Genomic DNA, 25839 nt, shown 5'->3' with positions numbered 1-25839 from the left:
AGCCTCCAAATGCGTGCTGTTCATAGAGGAAAGTTAATGTGTATTGGTAGAGGAAAGAAACACAGGTAAAGAAGTTTTCTGTTTTGTTTCACTTGTGAGCTACAGAAAACAACTCTTACTAATATTTCATATTTCTACACTATGATACTTTGAGCAAGAAAGCAATACTCTCAGCAACAAAGGAAGATCTCAAAATCAACTGTACCCAGATGAAAAATCAACAAGGAATTTACACTTGAAGTCATAATAAATAAATAAATAAATAAATATTGGTGTTCAGTTACATGATGTAGTTTTACTCTTTACAGTTTCCATGCTTAGATACACAAATCAGACGGACCAGTTATGTTCTTAGAACGTCAGCCGAATATAAAGTAATACATTTACACAAGTACAAATATATCAGGTTTCTTTTCATTTTTACAGCACAAAAAGCTGAACAACTAAATATACTTTAACCCTGGAGCAGACATGCAAAAGCTTTTACAGTAACAAAGCAATTAAGCATCACACCTCATGTCAGAAGAAAATTATTAGCTGATACAAAAATTGGTGAATATTTTTGATGGCAGGACTGTGGCACTAGACATTTTTTGACTAAGTACAATGGTATACTAGTCTTTAAGAAATACATGTGGGTTACCGGATCAGCATAATTACCCTTCTCATTTCCTCTAAATAAGGAAAGTGCAAAATCCCTGAATAACAGCATCAATTATATTTACAGTATGAAAGTTTTCAAAAGAAAATGATGGCTGACTCTACTGCAGTCTTTTTACAAAGAATAGTTCTAAGAACCTAACGTTCTCAGAGACTGAAATTCCCAAGATGCTGAACATCTTCCCTCAGAAGGAAAGGTGACAGCTGTGAATATCTGGTTTGGAAGGTGTGCTGGGTTTGGCTGAGGTAATTTTTTTCACTATAGCTAGTATGGGACTACGGTTTGGATTTGTGCTGAACACAATGATGAAAAATAGATGGGTTTGTTATTGCTGAGCAGCACTGACATAGAGCCAAGGCCTTTCCTCTTTTCATACTGCCATGTTGGCAAGGGGGCTGTGGGTGCTTGGGAAGTTTGCAGGAGACACAGCCAGGACAGGTGATTCCAACTGACCAAAGGGACATTCCATACCATTTGACATTATGCTCAGTATATAGAAAGAGAGGAAGGAGGAAAGGGAGGACATTCAGAGTGATGACATTTGTCTTCCCAAGTGGGTATGATGGAGGCTCTGTTTTCCTGGGAATAGCTAAACACCTACTTGCCCATGGGAAGCAGTGAATTGATTTCTTCTTTTGCTTTGCTCATGTGCACAGCTTTTGCTTTCCCTATTAAACTGTCTTTATCTCAACCCAGGAGTTTTCTCACTTTTACCCTTTCAATTCTCTCCCTGACCCCATTGGGTGGGACTAAGTGAGTGGCTGTGTGGGGCTGAGCTGCCAGCTGAGGTTAAACCATGACGGTTTGTTTTGGTGGCCAACATGGAGCTCAGACAGTCTGAGATAACGACAGATTTGATTGGAATATGTTAGATGGAATTTATAGCCATTATTGCTGTTTGGCTGCTTTGGGCAGGCTCTTGTGCTTCCCCTGGGCTCGACTGTATGAGAGTCTGAGCTCATTAGTGGCTGCTTTTTGCTTTCACTGCTTGTTGTGCTGCTGATCACCTCACTCTGCTCTTCCTGGGAACATTCTGATATCAGCAGTGGTGATGCACAGGGACTGGCAGATGGCTGGGGCATGGCTGCTGTTTGTGCTGCTGCACTGGTCATGCTAGAATGCCAGTGTGAACACAAGTCAAGGAGACTAGGACCTGTGGATGAGTCCATAGGGATATCCACCTGCAGCCCCTGGAGGATCCATGCCCAAAGGAGCAGGTGGATGCTCGAAGGAGGCTGTGACCCTGTGGGAAGCCCACACTGGAGCAGGGTCCCGGCAGGACCTGTGGAGCCATGGGGAGAGAAGCCCACGCTGGAAGAGGTTTGCTGGTAGGACTTGTGCACCCACGGGGGAGCCCCGCTGGAGCAGCCTGTTCCTGTGGGACTGCACCCTGTGGAAGGGACCCACACTGGAGCAATTAATGAAGAATTGCAGCTGTGGGAAGGACCCACAACCCCACGCTGGAGTAGGAGAGGAGGTGCTCCAGCTACTGGAGCAGAGATTCCCCTGCAGCCCCTGGTGAAGACCATGGGAAATAGAATTTCTTCTTTTGCTTCACTTGCATGTGTGGCTTTTGCTTTCCCTATTAAACTGTCTTTATCTCAAACCCAGGAGTTCTCACTTTTACCTTTCTGATTCTCCCCCACTGGTGGGGCAGTGAGGGAGCAGCTGTGTCATGCTTAGTTTCCAGCTGGGCTTAAACCACGACAGAAACTTTGATGTACAGGAAAAATCTTTGGTTTTAGCTTACAAACTTCACTGCTCTGTTGTCAGTAAATTGTGCTCACTCCAGGCCTCCTAAAACCCAGTCTTAAAGAATAAAAACTCAAATTAATTTCCATCCTTCCTGTCAACTTGCACTGGCTTCAGCCAACAGACTAAAATTAAGGTGTTAAACAATTACTACAATAAAAAGCATAAAGAAGTAGTTGACTGGGAAAATTCTCTACAACCTCATGGGTTAACACATATTTAGAGATACGCTTCTATTCCAATATGAATAGTATTGAAAATCATTTGAGCAATCAAAAGATATCTCACTAGCAACAAACTCAACATGAACTTACTTCACATCATGTTGAAGAGCAGCATCACTGATACATTTTAAGCCCAGATTTTTCAAAGATCTACAAAACTACTTAAAAAAGCATTTATCAAATAGGGTTGGTAAAGTACTTTTACTCTCTCTCAGTTTTTCTCTACAGAAATAAATACAAAGGTTTTGCTCTGTTTAAAAAAGGTATAAAAAACCCACTTTAAGTTTGTAGTAACACTACTAGATCATAATGCAGCAGAAGTGAAGCAACAACTCAAAAAAAAAAAGAAAAAGAAAATTGATTCCCACATCATTTACCTTTCAAGTGTCCAAGTTAGGAAGGCAGTCTTCTTACCTAACTGTATGCAATATAACATGTGTTATGAATGCCCTTCAAAGGAATCTCCCACATAGTCCTAAATCATGGTTTATGATGAAGAGATGTGAATGTCCTACCAAGCCTTTACTGTGTTTCCTAGTTATTCCCCAAGAGTTTTAGTCTACCCGTTCATAACATCTCCAACTGATTTCTTACTTACTGCATTAAATTATTTCTTATAAACTTAGGTAATAATAGACATTTATTAAAACAAAAGGAATTGTATTTTCAAGTCTGGCAGCCTCTTAAGGAATTTTTTTTTGGTGAAATATAGGGTACTTATCCTCATACAAACATGTCACTTACTTTCACATCACTCACTCACTAATATTAGTAATAAATGTTAGCTTTTTGTGGCACATGTTACTTTGCCTTCAGGCAATAGGAAAGAGTTTCCTTTCATTTGTTGATAACATTTTATACCCACTCTATCCTACCAGGTGAAAGCTCTGGAGTTTCTGTGTGTTCCAGAGTCCCATTCCATTTTCGAGCAAATTCAGCTTCACCTGTTTCAACCTGTCCTCCTTGAGTCTCAGTAGTTTCACTACAAACAGCTTGAGATTGCAGTGATGGCTGTCCTTGTTCAAGTTCAAAATTCATAATAAGGGAATCAACCAGAGAGTCCAGTTCATCCAAGTTCATAAAAGCTCGGGGTATCTTCTGAATAGGGTTGTTTGCAGAAGACAAGGCAAATAAACTGAAATAGTTGTTAAAATATCCACCTATGACAGAAATATTTTCTGCAAAGCTCCTGAGGGGGCTTGTGTTTCTGTACAACCCTATGAAAAACAAAGACGAGAAGAATCAAATGTAGCATTTTGCAAAGGCAGACCAAGTTGTCCTCCCTCTTGCTTTACAGGTCTCCTGTAGCCCACAGGTTACTATCAAGACAGGTGATAACCTAGATAAATACCTTGTAACATCGAAGAAACAATTCGACAGACTTCAGTTAGGCACTGCTCCAATTCCAAATATTTCACAGCAATCTTAGTGCTTTTCTTTATTTCTCGATACAGATATTCTTCTCCTGGTAACTGAGATTCTATTTTTTCTGTATTATCAAAGAACAGTTTAAAAAAAAACCAAATACAGGACAATAATTAACTATTAAACATGCCTATTATGAATTCAGTCACATACAACAGGCCAATGCCAAAACACAAAATCCAACTGACACCAAGTCACACAAGTAAGATAGCACCAGAAAGAGTACAGATTGTTGACAAGGTTAAAAGAAGGCAAATGAAACTAAAATCCACAATAAGTTTGGCTCTTAGGAGACAGATTAAATGATCTATCCTGGCTTTTAATTCAAAATACCAATAACTACAACAGCAGCTATAAGTTACACTAGAATTACTGGACTTAAGGCTTTCAACTTAAAAGAAAACAAAACAGGTGGTTAGGCTTATGATGAGCATAAAATGAAGAAAGATAAAGATAAAGTACCTCCAGAAATACTTTAAGTGAAACAAAAATCAAAGAGTTTTGAGTGGAAATGTAGTAGCCAGAAAACTTAGCATCCCATCACAGGAATGCTGCTGAGACAGGAACTGTTATCATGCAAATGTAAATATACAGAAGGTAGTTTCAATTTCCTCTTCTTTGATAAACGTATTCTTAAAATTTAAAGCCAGGCTCAAGCACACACGTTTTGCGAAGCATTTCTCTTACCTTTCTGCAGTAAGAGATGTTATTTTCAAGGAATCTGGCTAATGCCACAACATTATCCTTTATTCGATTTTGAATCTACAAAGAAACTTTTAATTATATTGTACACTTGATGAAGTCAAAGTACATTAATATTTAAAAGGATAAGAATGAATACTGGTACACTATTAAGAAAAATACTCTAAAGCAGAAATAATGTTTTCTGCAAACATAACATGGAATTTTTTCAAATGTTAACAGGTTGCTTCTTCCTCAGACTTTACTCTCTACTATGTGTATCATCTAGTATCATCTACTTCGAGACTTACCACCTAAATAAATTAAAAGCACAAAAGAAACAGACTGTACCTTAAAAAACCCTCTATGATCAAGTGCCTCCAAGATATAGTAGTAGTTTTAATCTTATTTTCATCTCACCTCATTTTGTGGACATTGTTTCAGAAGTTTTTTCTGTACCATTCTTGCTTTCTCCTGTACAGTATCAATGAGAAATTCCAGACCTGAGCCTACTCCATCATAAATGGCAAGTACAAATTCCTTTTAAAAAAAGGTTCAAAATGCAATGATTAAAGAAACTGATTTTGTCTTAAAATTTAAATTAAAATAGATTTTCTGTAGTGGGCTAGAAAACAATTTTGTTTTCAGCAAATTGTTCAGTGCAGGCCTATCAGTCACCTGTCATTCTTGGACCACTGGTGCTCAGCACTGTAACCTCCTTTTCCTAACTTTGTTCAGACTTCTGAAAACTCAGTGTGGTACTTAAAACACAGATTACTGAAAGTAAGTATTGAATTTCAGTGAAACAGATAGACTTGTATAATCTCAATGAAGATACAATCCTAAAAGCACAGTATTTCTTTCTCTTTATAAGTGTAAGTTACACAGATTTAAGTGAGCTTTTAAGGGAAAAAAATGGCAAAGGTATTAACACATCGTTTCACCATAAAAATGAATGTACTATAGTACTTAATGTAGTTGGTGAAATTGTTATTTGTAACAATTTGCTTCTGAGCAGTACTGATAATAAGTGTGACAGCAACATTAAAATTACTATTCATAATTACTATTTCTAATAAACATTTTTTTACCTGTAGACTAGATGTAGGAATATTGTTCTCTTCAGGAAACGAAATATCAGCTGTTGTGACTACTGCCAAGTGTCCTATGTATTTCATTGTTTGTTTTACTGTTTGGTTACTTTGCTCCATGCTTCTGTTACCATTGAGGATATATCTGAAGAACATCCCTGAGAACAAAGGCACATCGTTCACTGAAAGCACCTGTGGTCAAAGAGCACATACTTTCTGTATTGCAAGAGTTCGTAGCATGCAATAGTTCGAGGAATTTTTAGCTTTACATCTTTCTAATTACATTGACTTATCTATCACAGCTAAAAGACTGTGCCTTGCAACCACAGAGAAGAAAACACAATTAAGATAAGAAATAAAAGCTTCACGAGGCTACAGCGCGAAAAGGGTAATACTCACTGGCCACCGGTTTATCATTTATAAACTGCAGCACTTCACAGTCTAAACCAGCACTACTCTTGCTCCTGCATATTTTCTTTTACCCTTTATGAATAAGAACTAATGCTATTGTCCTGGGCACAGGAAGGTCTGCATTACTCTCAACTAGCACATGGAAGTACCAATTTAGCCAGAAAAAAGCACACCTTCCTTAGGTGTGTCCGGTTGTCATTGCATGCATTGGACATTAAAGTGTTTTTAGCAAGTCTGTAGTATGCATTAATGCATAGAAGTTCTCTATACACAGAAGAATTCTTTAATATGCTTTACCTGCAGCAGTAACTGTAAATAACCTCCCAAGTTCTTTATTTCCCGTTTCATTTCTTCATCAACTTTTATAGACCCAGGACACTTTTGGATATTGTTAAGCCAGAGCTGCTTTAGAACCACAATCTGGTCAAAAGCAGAGATAATTCTGATGCTGTAGGACTGAGCAGTAGGATCAAGATTGAAAACTACAAGAGAAAGATATCTATCAGATCTGTCTCCTTGGCAAATTAATGGAGGAATGTTAATTCTTGTGAGAGACAAACACACGAATGCTTTGAATCTCAAAGTCTTATGAAAATGAGACTTACAGTTTTCTTGACATTCTTCATCTTGCTGTTCATAGGCTTTTGAAATGGCAGACACTCCAGAAAAAATTATAAACAATTTAGTTAGGAGACTGTCTGCTATGGTTTTTCCCACTTCATGATTCTGTTCCAGCAAATCTAAAGCTGAACTTATAGATTCCTTGCAAATTCCAGGAAGAAACGATTCAGAAAAGCTTGGGTATATGCTGGACTTGTTCTTGAACCTGTATGATGTAAAAGCAAAACATACAGGCACAGAAACTCTTCACAGGAATGCGCAGTCAGTGTGTCTAAACAGTAGTGACTATTTAATCTTAACACTCATCTACTCAAGACTGTAAGTCAGGAAAAATGCATATACAATATCCTAAATACATTCTAGATTCAGTTAGTACAAAGACAAATTCAATAGTGAAATTCTTTAACATGAATCCATCTGTTTCAACAATCAAATCTACTGAGAAACGGAAGATAAACCCAGCCAATCTAAAATAACTGAATACAAAAAAATATTTGGAGCATCCTGTATTTCTGAAAACAAGTTTGTAAAACCTGGCAAAAAGCTTGGGGAAACCTCAGTAGTTGAATGAATAGCAACAACTCTAGAAAACAAAGTCTCCAAATTATTGTATCAGGATTCAACCTTTTTCTCCAGTAACCCATGTAGTTACACTGAGTAATATTTTAGGCAAGTTTCTTAAGTAAGGTTCACAAAGTGTTGGTCAGGAAGTTTTTGCCCTAAGAAAGTGTAATTAAAAATACAAAAAACCCCTACTGTTAACAGCTTGACATTAAAAATTTGAAGGTATCACAAACAGGATATTTTTAACTTTGCTTTCCAACCCATGCCGCTTTTTTAAAAAACTATTACAAATGCCTATGTTTTCTGCACGTATTAGGTTCAAATTCTCAGTATGAAATGGAAGGTGTTCTGCCATATAGCAAGTACCTGATATATAGGAAGTCTGTATATTCTGAATGGGTTGCAATTTTTATCTCTGACAAACATCCAGAAATTCTCTTGTTCTTCATGAAACTTCTACTTCTAAGAAAGGATGACAAAGTAAAAACATGACAAAATGTCAAAAGTAAAGAACCTCTCTCCTCGTACCCACTGAAAGTTCAGTGAATATTAACAGACATCAGGCAAACAAAATAAACATCTAATTAATGGAACTTCTGAACACAGAGCCTAAACCAGAGTGAAAGCAAGTCAATACAGCCCATAGAACGGATCCTACTTACTTTCTTCAGCCGCTTGCTACTATAGAGGGATCTTCATTCCATGTACTCATTTTTAATCTAATGTCCTCTACTACTGGATTATTGTAATCCAGAACTAATTGTCAGTGGTCATACATAAAACCCTCTGGCACTGATCAGATACATGCTGCACATATTCCACACCTGACCTCAGAAACAACTGCTGTTACATCTACCAAACTGCTTCCTGGGCACATAATTTTATCAGCAACATGTTGCACACCAATACACATTTCGTAAGTGAAGCCAGTAGAGCATAATAAGGTAACATATTTAGTTTCAACTTTCCCCTCCTCCTCACAAATACAAATTAAATCAAAATTTATGGATATAATTGACATTATAATAAGGTAAAGAAGATTAATAAATTACTATGTTAGTGACACAAAAACATATTCAGATAATTACACAATTTTGTGCTTTAAGTGTAGTAGAAGAGCTACAAATTAGTATTACCTTCTTCTGGAAAGAGAAGAAACTGAGGTGTCTGAAAGGTCAGGTTCCCACTCATCAGCAGGATCATAAAACACATCAGCAGCTTTATTTCTATCATTATTCTGAAAAAATAAAGAAAACAGAGGGGAGGAAGAGAGTTAAACAGAAGTAAAGTGACAAAGCATTCAATGCATGGATGAAGACAACATGTTCTATTAACAGGAAAAGAGTAGCTTTAATGGTTTTGCTTATTTTCAGATATATATGTTTTACTGCTTCTTACTCAGTAAAAAAATTACCTGAATAAATTAATTGATTTCTATTGTCCTCGTGTTGTTTGATGGAGAAATGTGTATACATGTGTCTTGGCGTTTAAGATGACATAAAACCCCCAAAAACTCAAGATTTTCCTCCTGTATGGATTATCGAAATCTTATCTTTGACAAAGTATTACTGATTATTAGTGTTTATTCTTCAGCGATTACTGACCTCATACAGTTCTTTCATTGTTGCTAGTTTGCATTCAAATTTCTCTAGACTCCAAAAAGTTGCTATTCCCAGCTTGATGTTACGAACCTGCACCTGAACAGAAGACACTGCTCCTGTTTTATCATCAATTTTGTCATGCCTAAGAATGTGGGAGAGTTAAAAGACAAATATCAAGACAAAACACATTATTCATATTGCAAAAATAAACAAGATGCTTGTTTATTATACAGAGAATAAAAATCACGATACAAATTTCTTGAGACATCATGTATCTAACCAAATCAACGTAAGTGTAGCTGTTAAAGTTACTTTTATGCAAAGGAAAAAAGGAATCCCTGCATTCAGAGGCAGAAGTAGATACTAGCATACAAATTCCTGGCTCCCAAGAAATTCAAAGCCAAATATATGCTACAGAATTCTACTAGCAGAGTTCTTCTTGAAGGAAATGAAAATATAACACCTGGAAAAACAGTAAACATACACTTCCTATTTTACCTGCATTTACTGTAGCAAGTGTTTTAAATGATACAGCATTTGCTCTGCACTAATACATCTCTGCTCATGCTAAGATCTGAACAACATACAGGTCCACTTCCAGAACGTTCTTCAGCTACAGTTGTCAAGTAGCCTGGCATAGCAAGAGATCTGTGGAGTGAAATAACTGGTCTCAAAGGCTCAATATCCACTGAGGTTTTTACTTTGAGCTACCCCTGTTCCAGGTCTGTGAACTGAGCACCTCCTGGCGGCTGGCACATAGGGCTCTGTTCAGTTTTGCTTTAAAGGAACATAGTGTTCTTTAGGGCCACTTCAATATGTGGACACGGGCATCAGAAGATTCACCTCCAAAGCACATTCAATCCAAAATCATTTGGCTGTGGACATACCCTTGAAGTGGTGATCTAAAATTCAAATTTGAAATTCACATTTCAAAGTAACAAGGCTGAACTACACACTTAACTAGTTTGGAAAGTTCATTTATCATGTTAGATTTTATAAGACTCTTAAAAGAAAAACAACAGCTCCCTGCATATTCAGAATTCACCCCCCAGCTATGATATGTATATTATATATACAACCCCTTAAAATTAACTAACTCCGACACTCACCTGCAGAAAATAGTGTTTTTCCCTAATGCATTACTAATGGTGTTGGCCTCTTTGACCATCACTGACAGCTTCAAAGACTTCCAGTTAGTGGACCTAATAAAGAATATAGAACATAATGCTTAAGTGGACCAAACAATGTGATGCAACAACTTTAGGGTTAATTAAAACAACAAAAAAAAAAAGGCAAAAAAGAAATCAACCCAAATATTCCATGAATTCCCAGTACATTGGGAAAAAATGACCCTTTCAAAGGTCAGATAAAGGGTATTTCAGAAACAGAGGCGTAAGACCAAACCCTACATATTAAATCTGTGGTAGAAAACTAAACAAAATTAATTCTGTTACTCCAGTTTCCCAGAGGAATTAATGCTTGACCAGTTCAGACAGAAGGGAAGGACTTTCAAGCAATTGGGATAAATACAGACTACATGGATATCTACCTAACCACCCTGAGTATGATTAAAACAGAGCTTTTAACACAGTCTGACAGATACAAGCTTATGAATAGAAAAGCTTGTAACAACCAGAAGGTCTTGATGTTCAGGGAAGTGTTAGGGGAACAGAAAGACCTCCTGTATCTGTATCCATGGCCCAAGCCCACCAAGCAAATGAAAAGTCAGCATTGTCTTTGCAAAACCATATATACAAACTTGTCACTGTTCTATTCCCACTCCCACGGTTCTTCTGAAGGGTGTGTATTTCTTCAGCAATCTTCTGCTTCTCAGATTCCAGAGCCTCCAGTATCTTTGCATGACGAATAGTATGGTCTCTAGAGCCTGGGGAAAAATGGGCAGTGATTAAAAAAAAACTGAAAACTTAAAATTCTTAATGCTGTTTATTGAAGTTAAATTTTATGTTCCTGTCATTTAAAGACTCTCAGAATGAATGTGATACCAGGCATCTGCTATATTGATAGGAAATGCTTCATTTTTGAACTCTGACATTTTTCTGAGTTTGCTTCGACATTGCAAAGCTTAAAAAATACTGGAATTAAAAAAGAAACAACTTTTAAAAAATTAAGTCATATTTGTTGCAGCAGTCAGATATATATGAACACCAGCCAGGAATCAGACGTTGTTTACATTAATGCCTGGAGTAATAACTTTTGCCACAGGCAACAGTCTCTAAAGTTCGGTACAGAAACAAAACCATCCATGTTATATGAGAAACAGTCAGCATTAGTTAATCCCTAACATTAATACAACATCATACTCAGAATGCAAACTAAGTATCAGTTCTGCATAAAATCATGTAGAAGAAAATACTTCAAAGCATTTCCTTTAAAGTAATTGTTTAAAAAAAACCCTAACAAAAAAAAGCCCTCCCCCCCCTCCAACAAACCAGTTTATTGCCTAAAAATCTGCTTTTTTTAAAAATTACCTGCTTGGTAGCCAAGGTCTCCATTTCTAAACGTTTCTTATTGAATTGTAGTTCTAGCTCAAGGTTTTGCTTTGCCTTCTCTAGCTCCTGTATTTTAGTTGCAGCTTTTTGGTTATTCATTTCTTGGATTTGCTTCTTACGAGATTCTTCTCTCTGATAATAAAAAGGAGAGATGACAGGAGGAAAACCACTTCTACAGCATTTCTGACCCGTCCCTTACACAGATATTAAGGTTTATTTTCATTTCCAACACTTAAAACATGCAGTCCCTACAGTCTACACAGCCCAATGTCAGCAATGAAAGGTTATATCCCGCATCACAAGCATCACTGTCTCCCACAGAATGTTTAAAAAATAAGATACATCATCATTATTATTTTACCATGATGTACATTCTATGCCAATGTACATTCTATATTGTAAAAGTGTTGAAAAAACTAACAAAGTAGCATGCCAACTTGCAAAGAAAAAAAACCCATATTAGTGTATTACTACAGTATATTACTTAAGTAACTTAAAAATCCCATAGAATAATTCTGTAGGTATTTTTCTTTGCATGCAAGTTACAATCCATAGAATAACTCTGAAGGAGATACCTACTTGACAACTTCTTGTGTTACTAGGACTGACTTTGTTTTTTTTAAAGAATGAGGCCTAGCATTCCCTAAAATACTTAGAATATTCAAGACAAAAAAAACACACCACAAACAAAACAACCCCAACCAAGCACCAAACAAACAGATACCACATACTACAGTTTCTGCTATTGATATGTTTGATGTAATGATGCAATGGCAACTTACCACCTCTGCTTCCAGTGATTTTATTTTGCTTTCATAAGCTTCTTTTTGTGAGGTCAGCTCTTGTTGAACCATCTCTTTTGCAATTTGGACACTTTGCATCATTTCTTCCTTGGCTTTGAGCCGTGCCTCTTCAATTTCTGATTCAAGACTACAGATATCATACATTTAGAACGCTGCCTTTAATCTCTTATAGGCTGCATAGAGACTATCAACTTTTTATTCCTATCATGAGGGTTTGTTAAGATTTGTTTTTAGAAGAACAATTTCATACTTCACGTATTTTACATTTCATAGGGAAAATGTAGACACTGGTAAATATGAAGGGCATTCCAGAATGTTTAAGTCCACTTGATTTCCATTTTCATTTTATTACATCACTTTCACAAAACTAAGAACTGTAATGGAAACCCACTAAATCACATTAAGATGGGACAAGTAAATTTTAAGTTAGTGAGTCTGGCACTCTGATAACTCCCAGGAATGAAGCAAGTACAAATAACACTTCACCATCTCTCAAATTCTCCCTCATCAGATACGACTAAGGTTGTAACTTCAGGTTCTTCCCATTTTCCTAAGGCATTTACTTTTCAGGCTTTAAATCTCTCTGAAACATCAAAACTAACTTTCAGACTCATCATATGCTTGGAGAGAAACAACCCAAGAGACACACTACTTAGCTCAGTGTTTCTTTAATCGTGGTCTACGTTCTTGATAACTGGACTAATGTGTGGTGATTGAATCTTAGAGGTACACTTTCATTTCAGCTAAATCTGGGACTTCCATTTCCATTAAATAGAGTTGCTATTTTCCCATTTTCCTTTATTGTGAAATAACTGAGGGTTATTAATTATTTCTTAAACTAATTGCATGGTTGAATTAACAATTGCATTTATCTCAAGAACAAGAACTAATACTTACTGTGTTCTCTGTGCAATAAGCAGCTCATTCTTTGCAAATTCAAAATCTTTTGGACCATCATGCAAACACGTAGTCCCACAAGAAGGTGTTTTAACTTTCTGAACCTCTGCTGGATGATTAAACCTGAAATAATGGTCTCCCCCAAGGATCACTCTATCACCCTATTGGGAAAAAAAGAATTCTTCTAAAAATTTAAATTTATAAGCAAAAATTTTCAGCACTTAAAACACAGCAGGCAGAGGTAGAAATCAAAGATGAAGAGACAAATATTTACAGTTACAGAGCCTTCTAAGAAAACTGCAGTCTGAAGTTGAAATATTAACAAAGCAAAGAAATTCACACATGCACATATTACTATTACTAAATCAATCACTTACATGATGCAGAACTGTTGGGTTCAAAATGCATTTCCCATTTACATATGTCTTTGCTTCTCTCAGTGGAATAATACTTACTTGGCCAACAGCATTTTTTATAACACTGAAAACAAGAAACATTTACAGTATCAGTAGTTCATAATAACTGCAAGTGCTATTTCTTAATAGACTAAAATTCATGCTTTAGATTGTGTTCTGTTATCGTCTTTCCAGATGCGTATGGTCTTCATACTATTTAGTCACAACACACATACTGAAGAAATGACAACCTATATTTTGGAAGGGAACCTATATTTAAATCTAAGAATCCACTGCTAAAAAATTACCACAATACCCTGAGTATTCCTTTCATAACACTTAATTTCCCAACACATCTGCATCTTTCATGGGTTTAGTAACTGATTAGTGAAGTTTCTTACAGCTTTTTGTCTGGGATCAATTGCACAGAATGCACTTTAAACAATATTTCTGCAGTATGGCCAAGTTGATCTCTATTTTTACTAACGTAAGAACTGTCAAGACATTTCACTTTTCTATTGAACTTAATGTAACAGAGTTATCTACCACAAAACATCATTTGATCAGGTCTAATTCATGCAGAAATGCTGCAGAAGATTTTGCTACATGAATGAGATGAACAAAGAAATTAAACTATCCCAGTTAACAGATTTCTTAGAGGGAACAGAAGGAAGCTGCCTTAATCATTGAGCAGTAAAAAAAAATATCCCTAAATGTTATTTTCTTGGCTAAAAAACCTGTTTTGTTACTGCCAGAAGAAAGAGTGACTCCAAAAGAAAGGGAAGAGGGAGAAGAAATCTTAAGTATAAAATAACACTACATACCAATGATCATCAGCAATCAGCACTCCAGAAAGCTGAATATCATGTTTTGAATTTGGTGTACACCTTCCAACTGTAGTTTCTCCTTCTTTGATCATATACAACAGCACCTCAGAAAGTTGAGGATCTTCATTGAGATTGACGAGGTTTGGTAAATGATTGTCCATTTTGAATGCAATTCCAGCTTTCTAGATAAAAGAGAGCTCTGCATAAAAATACAATTTACTTGTGCGTTCAAACATCTACTTTAAATCTTCCTAAGTCACAGCGGTCTGTTAAAAGAATAGTATTACAGAAACCAAATCTTACAGCTACTCCCATTATTCTACAAGGTTTGCTGATGTTATATTTTCTGTACTATCTCCTATAGAAAGAAAAATGTACCTGCAGTTCCTCTATATCTTCTAGTTTCCTTTTTTCTGCTTCTTCAAATTTTTCTTTCCAGGCCCTTAATATATTAAGAGAAAATAACGCAACATATTAGGAGAAAAATGACAGCATATAAGTCTTGCCATTTCTATTTTAAAATAAGACATTCATGACTGCCTGACCTTTGCATTTCTGCCATGTTCCTCTCCTGTTGGTGCAGTTCTACCCTCAAAGATGTTATTTCCTGCAAATAACGCCTGTATTTTTCACGATCAGTGTTCAGAGCACTTTTCTGAGCTGCCTTCATCCTTTCAATTTCAGCTTTCAATTCTACATTAGACAAACAGACACACAATGCACATAAGAAATGAAGACAAAATAGGGTGTAGAAACTTCAGTACAATACTAGAAAATTCATCCTGTTATTCAATTAAAAAAACAAAACACACTTCCCTATTCCAGGTTCTCAAGTGTAACCTAAGATATCACTTAAACTTTGGAAAAAGAGAGTTCACGAAGAATAATGATGTTAAAAGGAAGAAAATCCCAGGTTGTATTAGCCTAGTTGACAAGCAGTCAGTCAACACAACAGATTATTAGTAGTAAGAACTCCTATGAAGCCATAAGTTAAACACGTGCAAGTGAAAAACCCTCAGACTGCAGATGTCAATCTCACCTCTGATTAGCTTCACATTTACATCTTCATTTACTTTAGCAATGTTGATAATTGAACAAGCCTGCTTCGCATAGCGGAGGGTGCTGAGTGTTTCCTCCATACTGCTGGCAGCTGGACTTACTGTGGCAATCATCGTCGTTTGGGAATTCCCACCAAGACTTTCCTTCAACAACCTTCATTTGACAGAAGAATACAAGTCAATCCACTGAGAGAAAAATTCACAACTTCTCAACCAGAACAGATTAAATAAAAATACCCAGGGTCTTGCTACTTATTTGAGAGGGACTGTTAGCTACTTAAAAAAAACCAAGGTCCTGTTTGTTCTTCATCTGATGCAACAGGCTAATTTCTTCCTTCCATAGATCGTATGAGAGAAAGAGAAAGTGATGCCTCATGAACAGATAAAGAAAACAATCTCAGAAAGCCTTTACTTCTATATAAAAAAATTCTGAAGTGTACATACCAAGTAAGAACAGATTCCCGGTAAGGAATGAAAGTTTTCTTTCCATTTGAAATTGTCTAGAGAGTGCAGAAATAACCCTTCCAAGGGTTAACAGCGATTTATTGATACTCACACCTTCCTACACAAAGTAGAAATAAAAATATTTATAATACAGTTGCATCTTCTTGTGTGATGGTTTTGACTGTACTGTTGATTAATTATGCTTGTTCAACATATGGTACAGCTGTACCACATGAAATGTTACCACTTATTAAAAAAACAACAATAAGATGCAAGAGCAGTCTAGAAGACCCTCATCTGGAAAGAACAAAGACCCTGCCTTAAATGGTGTTAAGAGCAATCAAACTTATGAAGGCAGCTTGAAATAAAGCCTCTTATTAGAAGCTCTATTTAATTAGATTCCCCCAAAAAAGGGCAAGACCCAACTCTGTGTGATATCTGATTCACTATTTGCAAAGCCACATCAACAGTTTTCCCTCACCCCTCCTGCAGGATCATTAGACCTGCATAGCATGGGAAGTGCTGTTCTAAGCAAGATGTGCCATATTGCACAGTGTAAACACCTTCTTCAGGCCACCTACCCTCACAGCAAAATGTGATGTAATACTTATAAAGGCTACATACATCCTTTATAGCTACAGTTCCGGCCCAAGAGTCCCATTAGTTGAGCATGGTTTGGAGTTTAAGGATATTATTAGGAGTCAATCCTTCTCCACAGATTTCCAGTCCTGGTTTACCTTCAGCCTCTCTCCAGTAGTCTGAGCTTTGGCACAGCACTCACTGCCAGCGAGATCAATTAGATTGATGTGACTGGTAAGCCTACGATCACACTGTTCTTCATTCACAAATTTTACCTGGAAAAAGGGGACATGTTGGCATTCAAACCAAAATAAAAAGCCTGAAGACAAGTAGAAATCTGATAAGCTGTTCACAGCAAATACATTAAAAATTGATGCTTCCTTTTAATTTTTGACAGGATATCCTCATGTACATCCCTTGAAGGAGATGAAGTTCAGATTTTAACCACAGAATTAGCTAGCTGTGGCTGACTAACTGCATAAGCATAAACTACAAACACAACAGACTACCAAACTGTGGGTTTGGGTCTGAAGTTTGACTATTGCAGTTATCCAAAAAACATGGAAATCAGTAAGCTGTTACTGACTTAGACCAATTAAGATCAGGTCAGTAGAAAAGGCTCAAGACTAGTTATGATAGAGAAAAATCAACAATCTAGTGGTGAGAAAAGGGGGAAGAAGGAAAGAAGATCAGGGAACTGGGATGAAAAATTAAACCAATCAAGAACAAAAAAACCCACAAACCAACAACGTTATTTGTGCATGGAGAAAATTGATAGTCTGTAGACTCCTGAGGAGGTCTACCTATTTCAATTCTGTCTTCAGGCCTCAACTCAATAAGTCAGGTTTTGTCTTTTAAGCATCTGTAAATCAGATGAGGAGTTGTAGTCCCTATGTCCTAGAGACATATGGGGGAGGAGGGGCACCCTGAAGCAAGGAAACATTTGTTCAGTAAATTGTGTTCAACTGAGCAGAACACTGTATCTCCTACTGGTGACCCCGTCCGACGCTTGCAGGGAACTCAGCACAGCTATGCACCTCCCACAGCCTAACCTTCTCAGAAGCTGTGTTGGCAACAGTGTGGAAATTTGGTCTGGCCTCAATTAGGATTCCTGTTATATCTCAAAACTCACACTGAGAAGCTTGGAACTACTCCTAGATCTGTCAGTCTAGACATATTTATATGCTGCTATAAATACACGTAGCACAGACACACAAGAATCTACTCAAAGCACGTAAAATAAAACAAGTTTTGCTGTGTAGAAAGCCACATTAAAATGCCCTGTGCTTTTCTCAAAGATCTTCAGGTATATCTCACAGCTTTCTAGGTAGCACACAAACAACTTTTACTAGCTGATCTGAGCAGATATAAAAAAGAACAACCTGGCAATACCTTGGTTGCGTCATGACAAGGGTGAAGACAGAATGAGACCTAGAGCTCTTGTCATTCATTACTGTAGCAGCCGTTGCTCCTCTGCTTATTTCCTAGTTCAAGCCAACTCTGTAAGAAAAAAAGCTAGGATGTGAAACCAAAACCTGCTTTGGAGTTAATTGAAGATTTTCCATGTTTGCCAATAAAGTTATTAACAAAAATCATGACTATATAGGAGGAACGAAACTTGAATTTAAGAGATAACCATGTGAAAAGGGACACTTAACTAGATGAATCTACCCAGCTCTATTATATAGAACTAGTCCTCATTATCCTTTTACAAAAACAGTTGAAACATCACAGACTACTGGACAGTCTACACTTTCTTCCCATCCATGGAATTTATTTTTCAGCAGTTAAGAAAGGAGCAAGTAGAAATATTTGTATTCTCTTTTAGTAACCAAATAACTCTTACCTGAATATCAGAGTAAGAACGAACAACATTCCTAAGGTGGGGGGAAAAAAGAAAAGTTTGGGTTCAGACAGTTTTCTTTCTACAGTTTTCCCTGCTGCCCTGAGTTGTGAAGCATTTCCCCAGTTACAAACAAAATACAAACACAGAATGAAGCTTCAGTTGTCTTGAGACTTTCACACACTTATTTCACTAGGGCAATACACCACAGGTATGAATTTTCTAAAACTACATGACACTGAGATCTTGCTTGATTTACTGGTGAGTACACAAGCTTGCACAGAGCCTCAAGCTAACTATGCACTCTTTCAGGATTACACCACACATCTTTTAAAGTAAGAACAGTTAAGACTTACACTGTCAGGCCTTCCACATATGGTCCTAGCACTGGATGTTCTCTTACACGAAGCTGGTGAGAATAATTTCAAAATACAAATTATTAGGAGTGCATTAGTTAGATCTGGCACTCAGGACTACCTTAAAAGAAAAAAAATTCTGCAACATAAATCTGTTATGTTTCCAAGTTAAGTAGCTTACCTTGAAATCACTGACAAAACTCACTCCTGCTTTAGACAAAGCAGTATAGTCTTAATTTCTATAAAACAAGTCCACATAAGTCTCAAGCTTAGGTTAAAGGATTTACTTCAACAGCAAGTTGAACTTACTGTATCATCTTTATCATAAACTAATATTCAGTTTACACACAAGTGGCCAGTATAGTGCTCAATGTCAAAGAGCAAAAAATACTTTTTTTGATAAATCAGACGTAATAAATTCCTTCCTACGTACCCTACGTAAAACAAATTTCTTCAATTTATGTTTTTTCTTATTCTAACACACAAACACTAAAACTAGCTAAACTAGTTTAACTAGTGATATAGTGATATTTTCATTCGTTTTTTACTTGAATCCCATTATTCACAACTAAGTAACTTAGATGGCAAATTAATGATCATTTGCCAATTGTGCATTTTTGTTTACAGAATGGATGCCACTGCTGGGAGCTTATGCATATACTTGTTTCTGTGAGCAACTTACTTGTTTTTTCTGCCCATTTTCAGCTTTAAAGACAAGCAAATCATGGATTTCTCTCATGTATATTTCAAAGAAGCTCATTTCAAGATGATACAAAACCTAATAAAATTAATAATAAAAGAGGTATTAATATGGTCCACAAACATTTTCATTATTCTGAGTGAGGGCAGTTATTTTTTTATTTCAGCAAGAACACTGAGCTAGAATAGGAATACTATTGAAGTGTATTTTGCTTGATACATGATGTTTAACAATAAACTTTATATTTTTTGAGTTCTATTCTACTGCCTCCACTGCAAGTATGGAGCCCCACTGGGATTTATCTTTACTTACATAAATCTTATCTTGTAAGACATGCAATATAGAGAAAGAATCCTAGTCTAGTGATACATTAAAAATATCATTCCCATTTTTTTTCACATTACTGCCATTAAGGAAGTAAAAACAATGTTGATTTTGATTGCTTAGGGAACCCTGTTATCAGAGCTACTAGCAGAAATAAGATTGAATCAGCAAAAGAATATGAACATTAATAAACAGATCAGCACTAAGTTATCAGTTTTCCTCATATTCCAATGCGAGGGTCAATAGCATAAGCACATCACCTGTTCCTTGTCCATTTGTGCTATTTGATCGAAAAGATCTTCACAAAGTCTTGGAATTATTCCTCGGTCTTCATCAAATCCCATCATCCTGTGGTTACAAAAACCTGCTAGTTAGCTTTGTAACTCTCAACAGATACTTTAGCTGTGCATCTCTGCAGTTGACACACCATATGCTTTTGTGTTACAGAAGTAATAAGCAACAGAAATAAATCTGATCTGAGTTGATGCTTATTAAGTAGGGAGTTGGACAAGATGATGTCTGGAGGTATTTTCTATTTAATCCATTGAGAAATGGGTGAAAACCTAAGAAAAACCAAACCCCTACAGCAGCTGAAGAGTAAGTCATACTATTAACAGTAAGCCTATAGATGTTTATTATCTTAACATGCATGCATCTTGTACCCTCTGCACACTTCAGTGTAATCACATAAGACCCTCTCCACCCCTGGTGCAGCTTTTTTCTTGTTGAATTGTGCCATTGCAGACCATCAGTGTACTGGGCTAACTCAGCCACAGCCTAGGGCGCACCAGGTGCACAACAATAGTCATGAGCACAAATCTGTTGTGTAAACTTGACCAGAGGACACAGGTGTTACCGATACTAATTTCAGCCTTGCTTAAAATATCAGTGGTTTGAAGACAAGTAGTTAAGGGAAAGTAGAAGAAAAAACCTAAACAAAAACCCAACAAACCTACCAACATAATATTGCAATCCTAAGTGTATCTTTTCTTTAGACCAAGGCTAAAAACTATTGTACATAACAACTGAGTTTACACTTAAAAAGGAAAACCCTGCTTCTAAGTTCTGTATCTATTGTAATTGAACAGAAATACTTCTGGTCCTCAACTATCTATATTAAAAGTTTATACAGCCTCATGGAAATTAGAAACTCAGAACTAATTCTCTTGAAAGAGTTTTTTTTCCACTAGAAGTAGTAAGAAGTTAGTGCCAGATACATAAAAATATTCTAAAGCTAACTTCAGCTTAATTACTTTAGACATTTGTTTAAATATTTTTGTTTTAAAATACACAAAAATATTTTGACAAAATTCCATAGCGCTGGAATCTATTCCATACAATCTTTTTTCATGATTGTACATGGTATAACAATTGGCTCCTACAGAATTTTGGCAATTATCAGGAACTTACGTGTATGATTTTCCAGAACCAGTCTGCCCATAAGCAAAAAGACAAGCGTTGTATCCCTCAAAAGCTCTTTCAAGGAGTGGCACTGCCAAAGCTTGATAAATAACTGCTTGGTTTGCAAAATTAGGACGACATTTGTCAAAAGACCAGAAGGAGAAGTCATAACTGAAGCTGTAAACTTGGTTTGTGGATGGATTTTGTACAGTTGTCTCTGAACCACTCATGCAGATTACAGGGAGTGAGTTTTCAGTTTTCTCTCTGCATGGAAAGGGAGGGATATTAAAAAAAAAAAAAAGTATAAGCTACATGCTTTAAGTTAATAATTTCAATCAAAACAGAAAGAAAAAAATAAAAAGAAAAAGATTGGTGACCATTGTGAAAAATATCTGTTCAATGAACATATAAAGTATTAAAGATCAAAACACTGTTAATGAATATGTAAAAAACAGACCCAAATAGCTATAAAGTCAATTCAGTTTCTTAATAAAATCTTCATCTTGGTGTTTTATGAAGTATCAGCTACTTTCAAACCATATGTTATATCCTTATTGGGTCAATGATTAAACAATTCAAGAAGTACAAAGCAGAAGTCACCATACACTACAAGCAGCAGAAATAAGTCCAGGATACAAACCTGTTACTGAAGGGCCGGACCCGCACAGCCACAATCACTTTGCTGTTTTTCACTTTGAAAACATCTCCTTCAGTTCTACTGCTCTCAACTAAAGCTTCTGTGTTCGCTTCTGCTTCTGAACTTCTACTCCCAGGAAGAGAGCTGGAGACACTGTGGGTCTTCTTGGCTAAAATTTGAAGATGAGGTGTTTGTTCATTGAGGCCAGTTTGAGAGGTGGTGATCTTGAAAAGTGCTGTTCTTTGGTGTAAGCTTAATCCTTCTGTTAAACCTTTGGCTGGGGGTCCTTGGTCTTTCCAAACTGTTATGTTTTATCATCAAGTGCTGTACCCTTTGCTTTCCAGCTAGCTTATTTATATTGCCTTTTTCATTCAGTTCTCCTGATAGCCTATAATACATTTTGAGGTAACTAATGCTCTGATTTAGGAACTTCATTTTGAGATTTTGTATCAGCAGTGCCTGTCTTATCTTTTAAACGCATGGAGATACCATTTTTACAGACACCATCAACAAACCCAAGGAATCCTTGCTGTTCAAGTTACACTGCAATTTGGTACTGGACTGACCCTCAGCTAACTTCAAGTTTGGTTTAACAACATCAGTATCATTAATATTCTGTGGAAGTGTAATCTTGTAATTTCTTTGTGCATCAGCTGGCAAGTTTTCTTTCCTAGGAACAATATTCTGATTGATATTACTCTTCTCAGTGGAGCCAGTCCTCACACGCCTCCGCAGAGTAAGTCTTTTCTCTGTTTGTAGCTCTTCCGTGCCCTGTGTTGCATTTGTATGCAACGGTTCACCACTGGACACTGTTTTTTTTCTTACTCCAGCTCTCCTCTGAAGTGTTAACCTGCCCTCAGATGTAAAAGTAGTTGATGCGTCACCCACTTTTTCACAAGCTGAAATCACATAAGTCCTATTTACTTCCTCAGCCTTTTTCTGAGAACATGGAAGTAGACTATTCTCTTCTTCTCCCAACTCCTGTGACTTCAGTTGCTGCCCAGATGCTTTCCTGCTGGCAAAGGTATCATTCGAGGAAGCCTTCTGCAAAGTGGCAGTGCATCGTGTCCCAGCAGGGCTTCTGCCAGGAACTGTGTAAATAGGCATGTTGTCTTCCAGCCCGTTAACACTTGGTTTTTAACAAGCACAGCACCTTTCCTAAAGGATTATTTCTAGTTGCTGCTTCACAAGGAATCTGGGAAGACAAAGCAAAAATTTTTTTTATTATGCTCACGTCCAGTGTGAGTTATGTTTTGGTGCATGGGGAGCTCTTTACATACACTGCAGTACTTGTTCCCAAACATAAATAAATAACAATTAGTATCCTGTTTCACCTCCAGTACTTTAAAAAAAAAAATAAATCATTATTTATATTTGAATGACTGCTTCCAATAACAGGCTATTTGACTTTATTTACTGAGTTCTACGATTTGTTTCAGAAAGTAAACCAAACATCACAAAGAAGCACCTGTTGGTAAAAAGAATGATCTAACTATTTAGCAACAAAGATGACCATGGATATTTCTTTCAAGTGATCTACCAGGATCCCTAAAGTAAGGAAATTTCAGATCATGCCTCCATTCACTCACAGCTATTTATAATCTTAGCGTTTCACAGCTAACAGAGTCCAATAGAACAAAAAAATTAACTTTAAATAAGTCTGTGAACATGGAAAGCAGATTCTTTTTCAGGATTTTGATATATAATATAAAACCCACTATCAGAACAAGACAGTTAATAAAGATGACTATTAATAGTACCTTTGGACATTATTTTAGTTCGCTCTAGTACATAGGCCCATAGCAAAAGACATCTAGCCTAGGGGACAGAAAAAACTGTAAAATATGTTCCCCATCCTTCCTACACGTAAATATTTTGAAAGCTCTATATATGCAATCCGCATAGGAAAGTATGTTTTCACTGTTGTATCTCCATCACGGATATTGGGTTGTTACAGGTTTGGTATCACTACCCACCGCAGACTTGCCAGCTGCAATTAATTCGCTGATACAAGAAGTCACCTGACTTAGACCCTTAAAAACTGCATCTATCATTAACAACAGCTGTACACGGTCAGGGGAAAAAACGGGAAGCAAGATGAGAGCAAGTGATGTAGAAGAAACCGTTTAACCACTGCTCCAACAGAAGTTTACATTAAATGCTACACTTTTTAAGTTGTAGCTTTCAGAGCACTCTCCGACTTTATGCACTTATATCCACTTTCGCATGTCATGACTGCATGCTTTTCATAGCTCGCAAGTTGTGAGGAAAATATAAAAATTTCAAACCAGAGCATATTTATTGCTCAATCCAGTTTGAGACAGGAAACTATTTACATCACAGGAGTTGTAAAATATCAATTTTGTGGCTCCCTCCGGCAATCAGTAAATAGGGAAACATGGCTGTATGCCATGAATGGTTTTTAGTGTTTTCTGAAAAGTCCACCCTTCCTGTGCAGCTTTAACACAAGTCCTGTAAGAAAGTTCTCCCCTCCCCTTGCCATAGCTGTGCCTTGTGAGCACACATAAAGTTTTTCTGTAGAACAGTGAAACTCCCCTTTGAGAGCTCTTTCATTCTAAAATAAGGAACGACGTCCAGTTCGAGAGAGCCGAACTCAGAACGAGAAGTACGCTCACCCCTCTTTTTTAAAGGATTACAACCACCAACCACAGATGAAACCCACGCGCTCAAAGCTGGGCGAAGACGCAGTTTTGAGTACCGGCAGCTCCGCTGTCCATCAGCAAAGCTCCCGTCCGTCCGTCCGTCCGTCCGTCCGTCTCTCCCAGCCGAGCCTCGGCAGAGCCCGCGCGGCCGCGGGGCTGTGTCACGGGCCCGCCCGCAGCGACAGGGCGAGGGGGCGGCAGCGGACCCTGCGCCCCGCGCTGCCCGCAGCCCTGTGGCTCCCGAAAGCCTTCCCGCGGAGGAGCAAGCCCCGCCGGGACGCGGAGGGGGTCCCGTGTGTCTGCCCCATCCCACCCGGTCCCGCCCGGCCCTCACCTGCGCGCGGGGCCTCCACAACCGCCGCCGCCCCGTTTGAACGCGCCGGGCGCGCGCCATTGGCTGCGCGAGGCACCGCCCCGGGACCCGCCCCGCGGCACCGCCCCCATGCCGCCAGGGGGCGCCTCTGCGCCGGGACCGGCGGGAAGGGCGAGCATTGGGAGCGCGGACCGTGAGGAACCGGAGAGTGGGGACAACACCCATCTCCACCCGCTCCGTACGGCCCACACAAACCTTGGGAGTGCAGTCACACCCCACTGCCACGGATATCCAAGGGATGACTGGAAATGGGAGAAAATGGGTGGGAAAGGAACTAAAATAACTCATAACGGCCAGGACACTTACACAATGCTGGCACTACAAGCAACACCAAGGGAAGATGTGAAAACAGGGTGCTGGGCAAACAATCGATCTGCCCCTGAAAGATCCATTGAAATTAAAATATGTTATACTAAACTATCTAAACCCAGTAACAATAAAAAATCTTGCTATAGCAGAACCAGGTTGCTGGTACAATTTCACTTTTACAAAACCTGCGCTCGCATTTTGTTCCTGGGGCAAACATGGTGTAGAACTATTGCTTGATCTTACGATTGACAAAGAGAAATCATGGAATTGGTGTAGGGCAGGGTGCCCAGGGGTAGAGGTGTGTGCAGTTCTAAATGTGCACATGCCTGAGCTAAGTTTGCCTGCAGTAGCATTACACAAAAACAGTCTATGGGCAGGAGTGGGTTATTTCAAATGAGAGAAAAAAATCAACAAATTCCATCTCTAAAGGAGACATTGTTTTGATACGATGCCAAATTGAAAGTAACACTAAAAGCATGACAACAGTTTTACACATTGTGGTGAATTATGTTGAAGGGAAAAAATGTTGTAAACTGTGTCATTCAACAATCGTAACGTGCCTTTGGACAGACCCCAACTCTCATTTGAGCTTGTGTGTACAATTCAAGATTGGCATCGAATGGCCATATTCAACAACACCCATCTCTGTGTCTCCTCACATTTACAACAGGGTGCCACACTCATGTCAT

The 25839-nt window shown here is 37.7% G+C and overlaps 1 protein-coding gene across 1 annotated transcript; it reads right to left on the bottom strand.

Annotated features, from left to right (window-relative positions):
- Positions 1-2197: 2197 nt before the first annotated feature.
- KIF14 (kinesin family member 14) lies at positions 2198-24607 on the bottom strand. Its single transcript, XM_032697064.1, is given in 39 exon segments — positions 2198-3854; positions 3989-4126; position 4347; positions 4750-4824; positions 5164-5283; positions 5835-5944; positions 5947-5992; positions 6543-6727; positions 6851-7064; positions 7783-7839; positions 7841-7892; positions 8567-8667; positions 9035-9173; positions 10141-10233; positions 10787-10909; positions 11223-11230; positions 11521-11673; positions 12324-12471; positions 13242-13402; positions 13619-13721; positions 14461-14645; positions 14842-14905; positions 15009-15156; positions 15503-15675; positions 15966-16017; positions 16020-16083; positions 16703-16819; positions 17927-18013; positions 18015-18044; positions 18391-18421; positions 18744-18796; positions 19426-19521; positions 20028-20115; positions 21178-21432; positions 21809-22024; positions 22026-22208; positions 22210-22312; positions 22315-23000; positions 24489-24607. Coding segments are annotated over 38 exon segments (4932 nt in total). The 5' UTR covers positions 22913-23000; positions 24489-24607; the 3' UTR covers positions 2198-3492.
- Between the last annotated feature and the right edge of the window lie 1232 nt (positions 24608-25839).

This window comes from Chiroxiphia lanceolata, chromosome 9 (assembly GCF_009829145.1).
Source record: "Chiroxiphia lanceolata isolate bChiLan1 chromosome 9, bChiLan1.pri, whole genome shotgun sequence".
Lineage (NCBI taxonomy): Eukaryota > Metazoa > Chordata > Aves > Passeriformes > Pipridae > Chiroxiphia > Chiroxiphia lanceolata.
This window is presented reverse-complemented; position numbering and strand designations above follow the sequence as displayed.